Consider the following 10,823-nt stretch of genomic DNA (forward strand, 5'->3'; position numbering starts at 1 on the left):
TACCTGTCCTCCTGCTCACAGCTGTGATGGGAACATCCCATCTCATGCTTTCTCCCACAGACTTCATGAGAAAGACCTGTTTTACACCTACTAACATTGAGTGTTGTCACATCATGTATGTTACAAAGGTGGCTTGCTTTGTATTGCCTAATTCTGGATTTGATTTAGGCAAGTTGAAGGGCAATATTTTCGTAACAGCAGTCATACAAGAACTAAACATCTTACATACCTAGGAAATGGATAGAAAGGGCCTTGACCTACTGGCTAGCTGGATTCTAGCGAGATAATCTTCTGCACAGATAATGTTGGTATTGCTCCATTTAAGAAATATGGAAACAGCACAGGAATTCAGGATTACATCCCAAGTTTAGTGTTAGACATCTACATACTAAAACTCACAAAACTTCTTTGCTCAGGTGCATTCTAACCAAGGAAATACCTTAGATCTGAGGACTCTAAGCTTTTGGTCTTTAAGTATCCCAGGCACCTAGCATTTCCACCTCAGTTGTAACATTTGTGAGCAGATTGGTGCCAACATTTCCCTTCAGCTCACTGGGATTTCCAAATTGAATGCTCCCCAAAATATGACCCAGAGCTACCCAAAGCTTAGGGACAATTGAGCACTGTTGGCTCAGTTGCTCCATGTTCTAAGGTTGTAGAGTTTGATGCTCCTCCACTTTACCAATTCTTCAGCTCTCTGAGAGCATCCTCACACATACAGCTCTATTAAGACAAGTAGCTCTTTATTTCTGTTTGTAGATATGAGTGAAGTATATATTTTATATTGAAATCTTTTTGTTCTGGTGGAAGATCAGAGTTATAAATTCTGTGGGTATATCAGCTTCGGCCAGAACTAAAGACATGTAGGTCATCAGTACAACTGAAAGGGGCTACACACAGTGTACTTTTGATCTAGTACTGGAATTTTAGTGATTGGTTATCACTACCCTCTGCTCTTCACTCAGCCTCAGCCTTTGCCATGTTTCTTTTGGTCCATGAAAAGTTAAGTATGGGTTTCAAGTAAGAACTTTCAGAAAAGTAAAAGAACGTTTTACAAAAAGAGATTATTTTCCTCCAGTTTTCCATTCATGTAGTCGCATCTTTGTTTTTATTTTTCCCACTCAGATTTCCAGCCTTGGGCCTCACATCCTCATTGGAACTAATACAAGTCACAAAAGGCATTACAGACTTTAGACRTGTGGCCCTATGACTTACATCACCTCAATTCTGTGCAGCTTCATTTTCATAATTACACAACATTGTGTGAAAATTTGCTTTCTCTTCTGGAGTTTGTCTGGTAAATTCATTTACTGACAGGACCCAAACTGACGGTGAAATGTCAGGCTGCTTCCTCCTGTGCTCAGATGTGGATTCCAACCCCCAGCTGAGCTGCTAGGATCAGCAGGTGCTTGTTTCTATGGTGCAAGGTTTGTCATGCCCCTACGAAGCTGTAACACGCAAGTCATGGATGTGCATTAGAAGTGGCTTTTGCTTAAAGGAAACATGATGTAGCCAGCTGAAAATGAGACAGTGCTGTGCACTAACTTGCTTAGATGGCAGAGCATATCAATGTCTGGAAGACAGGCCATGCCTAYGCTCCACAAAAGATAGGAAGCAAAGGAGGCTTATTTGGGAACATGTTTGCTCAGAAAAACCCACCTTCCATGCGCTAATGCAGAGCTTATAGAAATTCCCTCATGATGCCATATGCAGCTGTGTTGTTAAACTGCATGGGTAGGTTACACTGAAGCTGATGTCTCTTTGTGAGAAACAGAGAATAAAGTAAGATGTTTGCARTACAGATCTTTGCAGATCCTCAGAAACACCCCATGACTTTGCTTCCGCTAACACGAACGAGAACAAATTTCCTTATCTGGGTTTTTCTACTAACTTATGGTATATGTCACGCTCTTCCTACACTAATTCATCCGGTCCGGTAAGATTTGCTCAAATCTGATAGTTAATAATTATGATTGTTATGGGAATTTAGTTATCTGTTTCCTTAATTCTGTTCTATCCTTTCACTCTTGGTAATACATGTATTTTAAAAATGTCTCATCCTCTACCTTATACAAGATACACAGTGGCTATAAAGGYTGAACAGGGTATTTGTTTCTGCATCTAAGAAATTAAGATACTAATGCAGGATATTGTTTATTAGCTCCTTTCTCAGATAGCTAAAATCACACATCAGTTGCATCTCAAGCCAGTCTCCTGATAATATAAGTAGTTTTCACTTGCATRTAATAAACTGCTTAGTGTCATACGCTCATCCACCTTTATGTATGAGAACAACAAAATCCACATCTGAATTTCCATGATGAGTCCATTAATTTTGACTGCTAAATATGACAGAACCATGACGCTGACTGAGGTAGTAAGAGCAGCAGCAATCAGAAAAATGCAGTACTCAAGTAAATTAGAGACAGAGTGCTTCAAGCTGAGCTGCAAATGAATGAGGAAGTAAAATCTGAAACCCTCTCCAGTAAGTCTAGCTCTTGGGAAGTCTAAAATTGCTCCTTCTCCTCTTTACTTCCTTATGTTTATTTCTAGATCTCTTTAACTTTTCAAATTACTGTTGCAGTATGCTTATTTATTTGAAATAATCTTTCCTTCTTATCTAGTCATTAGTTCTGTTATAAACTTTGTAATTTTTTCTCAGTTATGGTCATTTGTATATGAAAATACAACTAATGGTCTGATTGTTACTGATGCAGGAAGATATTCTAAAAGTGGTCTTTCTTCTTGCTGACACRTTATTTAAGGGTCGTGTTTTTTTAMTCCTAGCAATTTGAGGTACTTTGTACATACCAGGTACTGCCTCATGTAAAGAGAAAGAGCTGACAGCAGTTAACACTAAAATCTAATTCCTTCTGAAACGGACTGTTAATTAAGCTGGCCCCAAGACTTCCAGTTCCTTATACTCAGCTGCAGGTATCTGCTGGCCTTGAGGCTAAGGAACTCAGTAAATATTTTCAAAAGTATGCTAAGCATAGTTGAAATAAAATCAGTCTTAGTTATCTTTTAAAATATGATGTTAGCACAGGCAGTTTTAAAAGGTTGCTTGTACAGGCTTATAAAGGTTTTCTGCATGAAATCAATTCTTTTTATTTGAATCATCAATTCTTTATATTATTCAGAGGTGTAGTTTAAATGAGAGGCTCTATAAACTCTGTCCTGGTAAATTACTAAATTACTTTCTACTGTCTGGAAGATACAGATCTTGAAAACCTTAAGGGCAAAGTTGTAGAAAGRCTTTTCCTTTTTCTTCTTTCAATGCCACAGCTCAGCGTTACATATTCCACATGCTATACATAGGCTGTTTTAACCAGGTCTTCCACTGTKTATATTGTAAATGTAAATGCTTCTATTTTTCACTGATAATTAACTGTGACAGATTTTTGAAGAGTAGGACGGCTTTTGCTTGTTTTCCAAAGCTAAGCTGTGGTTCTGCGTCTGTTTCAGATTCACCTGACAGAATGTGTGGAATTGCGACAGTCCTGCTGCTGGAAATGCAGCTCGGTGTGGTTTCAGGTGAGAAGGCCTGCCATGCAACCTCATGGCTAGGACAAGGATAAGGACACCACAACACCCTCAGCAAATGTGTTTCAGCACCTTCACTGGTACTTACATGAATGGCATCTAAAGCCCCTGTTTCACACCGCCTTAGAGCACTATTTTGTGTCGGTCAGGCAAAGGGACAGATGTCCACCACTTTCCCAAATCTGTCTTCTTTGAAACATAGTATTTTGACAGAAGAATTGCACACAATTATTAGGCATGGCTGTGAAAAGGCATGATCAAATCAGTGTAAGGCTGTTGAAAAGTAGGACAGCCTTGGTGCTAGAGGCACTGAAGCACAACCATGTGTGTCCCCTTATTCATCTTTCTAGCTCGGTCCAAATTTAGAAAAAATGTATTTTTCTATATAGATACAACTGACATGGTAAAAATGTGTGAATGGAAGGAAAAAGTACTTAAAACATGCAGTCAATCCAGTAACTCTATGTTTGTGACCAGCGAACACCTCAAACACACAGAACACCTTGTTCTGTGAACAAGGAGTAATGGGTGCKAACTGAAACACAAGAAGTATCATCTTCATATGAGGAGGAACTTCTTCMCTGTGAGGGTGACAGAGCCCTGGCACAGGCTGCCCAGGGAGGCTGTGGAGTCTCCTTCTCTGGAGATCTTCCCAACCYGCCTGGATGCCGCCCTGTGCCCCGTGCTCTGGGTGTCCCTGCTGGARCAGGGGTTGGACTAGATGATCTCTGGAGGTCCCTCCCAACCTCAACCACTCTGTAATTCTGTGATTCTGTGTGATTCTGTAAGTGTGTGACATTTTTAGCCCATGTTGAAAGGAAAATGCAAAATATTTAAGTACAATAAATGCAACATATCTTAGTACAATAGAACTTATTTTCTTTTCCTACCTTAGCTTTATTTACAGTTGAAGTTCCTCAGCAGCTATACGTTGTGGAGTATGGCAGCAATGTGACCATGGAGTGCAGGTTCCCGGTGAATGGCTCATTGAACCATGGACTCCTAAGTGTTGTCTGGGAGCAGAGAAGGCAAGGTCAGCCCAAATCAAAAGAGGTTTACACACTTCGCAATGGGAAACCATTCCCTTCATCCCAGCATCATGATTATGTAGGAAGAGCAGCGCTGCTACACAGTGAACTGAAACTGGGGCRAGCTCTGCTTCAAATCACCAATGTAAAGATCACAGATGCAGGATCGTACCTCTGCCTCATTGAGTACCAGGGTGCTGACTACAAGTACATTACTCTGGAAGTAAAAGGTCAGTGACCAAATGAAATACGAAAGTCTTTATATTCCTATAGATTTGTAGGAAATTTTTATTAACCTTTCTCTCACCGTGCTCCTGTGCTCAGTACTAAAGCAGCTGTCTTATTGTGATCTACACTTAATCTGAAGCTCAAGGGGGAGCTTCTATATAACCTTCATATTTTAATATGAGCTTCTCTGGGATTTGCCGATGTCAGAGAGGAACAGTGGCTGCTTTCCCCCTCCATCCTTCACCCTTTAATTCACCCATGGACCTTGTTGTATCTCCTCAAGTGGCTGGGACTTCCCTGAGCATTCACACCTCAGGGGGCAAGCACACATGATTTGACATGTCAAAGTTAAACAGGCTATATGACTGAATTAGTAGACTTTCATTAGTAATGAAAGGCTATATGACTGAATACCTTAGCAGACCAAAGCTTTGAAAGGTCTATACTGTTACCTTCTAACTGCAGTACATCACAGCGATTCAAGGGAGCAGATTTTCCCCTTCAGGAGCTTAAATAATTTTTTCAATGGCAAAAAAATGGATGCAGTCATTTTTAATGCCAACCTTGTGTTTCCAAACTGCCTTTACAGAGGCTCTAAGGTCATACTCTGCTCATATGATAAAAATGTCACATCTGTTAAAGATCTGTAGTGGCATGAACATTAAAAATATCCTTTCTCTTGAGGTAACCTGAATTACTTCTATTGTAATACAGGTATTATTTTACATATTCCAAAAGAGAAGAAGGCTTCACTGGCATCTATACTGGTAAATTGCAAATTCAATGCCAAGTGTGGCAGTACTGACTTTTACGAAGTATAATGGAGTAATGTTCAGTGGCAGTAGGCCTGAGAAGGATAGAGATTTAGAGTACTGGATTATGCTTTGTAAATGAGAAGTACCTCAGATAAACATATATGACAATAAGGGGAAGGAGGGAAAAGGAAGGAGGGAAATGACTAGAGTTGCCTAAAATAATTTTGCTCAACTTGTTCTTACACAGCATCCTACAAGAGAATTAACACAGAGATAAGGAGAAAATCAGACGAAGATCAGTTTGATTTTATGTGCCAATCAGAAGGCTTTCCTCTGGCAGAGGTATTCTGGCAAAATGAGAAGAAATTTAATCTCAGTGGATCTGCAAATACCACCTATACCTTGACTGCAGACAACCTGTACAACGTAACCAGTGTCCTGATGGTCAAACCAAACATGAGTGAAACCTACAGCTGTGTGTTCTGGAATAAAGAACTGAATGAACAAACATCAGCTCACATTTCTACTTTAGGTCCATATCTCACCTTGAATTTGTACAAGAGGGGCTACCCAAAAGCATGTATGAGAGAGAGAGTAAATAATCATTATGTGCTTTTATGCTGTACATTGCCCTATAATCCACCACCAATATTCAGTTCTAGAAACCAGTGTAATACTGATGCTCTGAAAAAGAAACCAATCAGAATAATTTAAGCCTTTAGATAACTTTATGCTTTTAGATATCTTGAGCCCTAACAAGCCAGGATCTGTCATCTTTCTATATTTCTTAATTTTAAGGTAGCTTCCATTATTCAGTTGTCAGTTTGGTGGAGGTTTTTCAGTCTTCCCTGACCTAGACTTTCAATTCACTGTTCTTCAAATGGAGGACAGASGAATAGCAATAGTACACATTCAAACGCTGCTGAATGGGGAGACTTGACTTGTAAAATGGTATTGTAAATTGTAAAAGTTCTTATTGTAATATCACAGGCTAAATTATTCATAAAAGGAGTGTCAAATTTGGTAAATTTTCAAAATTTACCAATTTGGTAAATTTTTCACAATCTATTAGGGATAGACTGTGGAGAATCGGAACAGATATATTTATAAATTATAGCTCTTTTAAGTTTTACATTTACTGTCTTTTCTCTGCATTTCCTGTTTTTAACAGCTTTAATGAGCAGCCAGTATAGCGGACAGAGATCACTAGTCTTACTTATCATCCCCACATGTGTGATGGTTGCTGTTCTTCTCTTTGCATTAATAATCTTTCAAAAGAGAAAATCATTCAAGAACTGCAATGCCAAAAAAGGTACATTTTAGTTCAGTCAATTCTTCTTTCTTGTTCCTTATTTTACCTAGGAATGATCTTTCAGCAGTTTTAATATCTTTAGATGCACATTCAACTTTGCTAACATTTGATTTCTAGAAAAACTCTGTTCTAAAATGACATCTTGCTTCATTTGATCTGGGCTTTATTTTCCCACAAGGTTTATAGGGAGACTCTTTTTAAATCTGATATCTGCTCTTCTGTAAAAAGAAAAGCAGACCAGCTATGTTTCAGGTAAAAAGGGACTGTAAACCCAAACCTGTTTTTATCCAACTGTAACAATGGATTTAGTAGAAAGCACTGTCTCTCCCTGCAAACTTTGTCTCCCTGTCATTGACTTGTCATCATGACTATAAAAACATGTGACTACAACATATGACACAGACCTTTTATTTCTGCTCCTCAGTAAGGCTATCTAACTAGCACTGTCTGCTGTTGCACATGCTGTTCTGCATTGGACTATCATGCGTCATGTTTGCTTTCTTGCTGTACCAAAATAATGCAAAAGTACAAATGCAAAAAAGTGATTATTCAATTCATTTCTTGCATATGAATAGACTACAATAAACTCACATGAATATAATTATTCTCATAAACTGACATTACTAAAGAAATTTACTGTTAAGGACCTCGGTGTTTGATTTTGGAGTTGTAAAGAAAAGAACCAGAAAAAAGTTCCCTATTAACTTATACTAAACATTACAAAGTAGACATTCAGTTAAATCTAAAAGCTTGTTGAACTGTAGTGTTTCTTTCAAATTTAGAAATGGTTATGTTAAATTTGTTTACATTTACTTTACAGGCAGGAAAAGAGAGCTTCACCAGAAAGATGACGACAGTAAGTCATAAAATTCTTATGTTTATGTTCACAGTTTTTTCTCTGTTACAGGTTAAAACTAAATAAAATGATAGTCATCAATTAAAAGCAGAAAAAAATAAAACAAAATATTTTTCACATTCAAATTTAAATTTTTCACATGCAAATCTAATTTCACATTCAAATTTAAATTTTCTAAAAACTGGTATCAGTAATTTCTAAGTTCTAGAGGTAAATTTATTATTTTCTTAGAGTCTGTGTTAAATTTATATGTGTTTATCCCTTTTCGCTGTTTATCCCTGAGATACAGGTAGCTTGCACATATAGCTCTATGTCCTACAATGAAGCTGTAGTAGCCATAGAGGAGTAAGATACATGAAAAAGTTGGTTGGTTGGGAAGATAATACCAAGAAATCTTGGGATTTTGTTCTCTCCTAAGAGATCTTTAAAGAAGAGAGAGAGAAGAGGGAAATGTGAACATTCTTAAAACATAAAAGTGATATAAATCACTTTTGTTACGTATAAGTAAAATCTGACATATTAAAGCATTGTCAGGAGAGAGGTTGTGGTCAATGTTAGGTGCAGCCGCATAGCTGTAGCAGACACAGCTCTAGATCTTGGTGCGCAAGCAGATCTTAGTGGGGCTGTTTGGGGCACTGAACAGCAGCCCTGGGGCAACCTCAGGTGCTCTGGGAATTAACACAAATTATTTCCCCCAGTCATAATGCAAGGAGTCAAATCAGCGAAACTGAGATACAGCTGATGGGAGCGGCATGCGGAAACACCACAGATTCTGGACACATTGATAACCTCAAGCTTTTCCAAGATCAGGTTTAGGTTAGGGTTTACTTGAAAAGCAACCATAGCTTCTCACTATGAAAAAATCAGAAGTCACAAGAACTTCCCTATGAGAAACGAAAATTAGGGATTGGACAGTGGGAAACAAGAACTATTCACTGATTCTCACTTCATCTCAAGTGKTATGTCTTACCCCAGCTGTCCAATTCATAGACATTAAATGTACCATATTAAAAACAACACTTTCAGAAAAGCACTTTCATCTTTCAAAAACCAGCACCTACCACAGTCAAAAGCACTTTTGTATTTTGTGTGTGGCAGTGTGAAACCTCCCTGGAATTACGCTGTGTGTCAATGAACTAAAGCTCAAGGCAAGCAGCGAGCTGCGAGATAGCTTTGGTGCATGTCCGGACATCATTCCAGTGCGTGTTGCCTCAAAGCAGCGTGGCTTCCCACGGATTTTTTCATACTATTATAGTATTTTTTTTTTCTCTTCGTGGGCCCTGGCCTCCTCTTCATACTCAGCGAAATGAAAAAATTAAAGGAGACGAGCTGCTTTTTGTGGTTTTGTTTTACTTCTTCATTTTAATGACCGAAAATCTTTGTGTAACAGGCAGTAAGTCATATGACAAACTTTTATATTTCTCAGCATCATATATTTTTAAGAAACACTGGAAAGAACCTTTTTTCCATGATGAGTATGTAGTTAAAGCATAAAAGCCACAGATATTTTACCAGAGAGCCTTGGAAATGACCGACATTGCCCTACTTAAAAGGATTGCTCATGTTAGCATTTTAAGTTACTGTTCGAAGTGCATCAGCATTCAAGATGTAATACATTTCACTTAACTACCGAAGTTACAGTTCTGTAAATGTTTCTACTGACACAGGTTTTACTGACAAACATTTATGTGAATGTTATGCCATTATTTATGTTATGCCATTTTGGTATTTCATCTATATAGCTGTTAATCAATCAATGATAGCTTTAACATAATAGGAAATTCAGAGTTTGGATAAGAGACAAGCAAGATGGATAGAAGGTAAACATGGATAATTCTTCCTTCTGAGGTGATCGTAACAGTATGTCCAGGTAATTAGTGGCTACTTTAAGGGAATTCTGTACTTCAGCATGGCACAAAAAAGCTTGCGTATAATAAGGACTGGGATGTCGCTGTTTATACTCAGCAGTTAAAAATAGCCTATTTATTTCTTTCTTTGTTTAAATTACTGTAGAGAATTTTAAAAATAATAATTTTTTTTTCTTTCTTTTTTTTAAGGAGAAAGTTATAACTGTCAAACTCAGGCTTTATGCATGTCAACTGTCAGAGTACCGGGAGACAGCAGGAACATGAGCCTGTGAAAAATCTTCATGGGACATGCCATAGTTTGCACTTTTTGTCTCTATTTTTGAGAACTTCAGAGGAAATCTGCAGCACTTTAGCTTTGAAATGAACAATGAATTCATGGGGATTTATTGGCACTGCAGCATTGCTAAGCTGTGCCTTTTTTGTGCATCTGGAAGTTACAGGGAATTATGCCGTCATTAAATGTGGTTTACCAGGGTGAAGGGGTTATTTGACTGCCTTTCTTACACTTTACTTTTGGAGGTACTGTTGCTCAAGGCATTTTTGTTCAGGAATGCCATTATTAGCTAACCTAGTCTTGGAAATGTTGCCTGAACTGAAGCATCTTGTGGGACTTTGAATAAAAGCTGTACAGTAAAAAGCTTTATTTCATGTGTAGTCCTCATTATCTGCTTGTATATCATTTCCAAATTTTCCACACTTTAAACTGGAAATTTACACAAGTACTCACAGTAAAACAGCATACGGAATATATTTCATACCACAAAGCCAATGAGAAGTTAAAAGTTAAATGAAAGGACAGGTAAAAAATACAAAAAAAAAAAAAATTACAATCAGGAAATAACAATTTGGCATCTTAGATAGTATACCTCAGGTAGGATTTGACATGTTAATGCCCAATGGCACTGGCTTTCTGAGCTCTATTTTCTCCTTAGAAGGATGTTACAAGACTGAAAAAACAGGTGTTCACCTGGGAAAAATTTTGGCATAATTTCTTGGAAGAATGCTGTCTGTTTCACTGCAAAACAAACAAAAAAAAGATCGTTACATCAGCAATGCCAAGATTTACTACTTACCATGAGGTGTGATTAAGAGAGGAGCTGATTCTTCAGTGTCTTGTATTGCTATTTACTCCATTTACTCCAGCACAAAGTGAATAGTGCTGCTTTAAGATCAAAAAGACATCAATCACATCTCCTTCTCCTTGGTCATGATAGATTAATTGAAATAAATAAA

At 37.8% G+C, this 10,823-nt stretch overlaps 1 protein-coding gene across 1 annotated transcript; it reads left to right on the plus strand.

Moving 5' to 3' along the window:
• Positions 1–2,359: 2,359 nt before the first annotated feature.
• LOC112947590 (programmed cell death 1 ligand 2-like) lies at positions 2,360–9,875 on the plus strand. Its single transcript, XM_026039710.1, has 7 exons — positions 2,360–2,414; positions 3,466–3,534; positions 4,439–4,801; positions 5,802–6,086; positions 6,726–6,866; positions 7,687–7,722; positions 9,780–9,875. Exons 1-7 carry the CDS (start codon positions 2,360–2,362, stop codon positions 9,860–9,862), a joined length of 1,032 nt encoding a protein of 343 aa, XP_025895495.1. The 3' UTR covers positions 9,863–9,875.
• Positions 9,876–10,823: the final 948 nt, after the last annotated feature.

Source organism: Nothoprocta perdicaria, unplaced genomic scaffold, assembly GCF_003342845.1.
Source record: "Nothoprocta perdicaria isolate Ctin4 unplaced genomic scaffold, notPer1 scaffold_238, whole genome shotgun sequence".
NCBI lineage: Eukaryota > Metazoa > Chordata > Aves > Tinamiformes > Tinamidae > Nothoprocta > Nothoprocta perdicaria.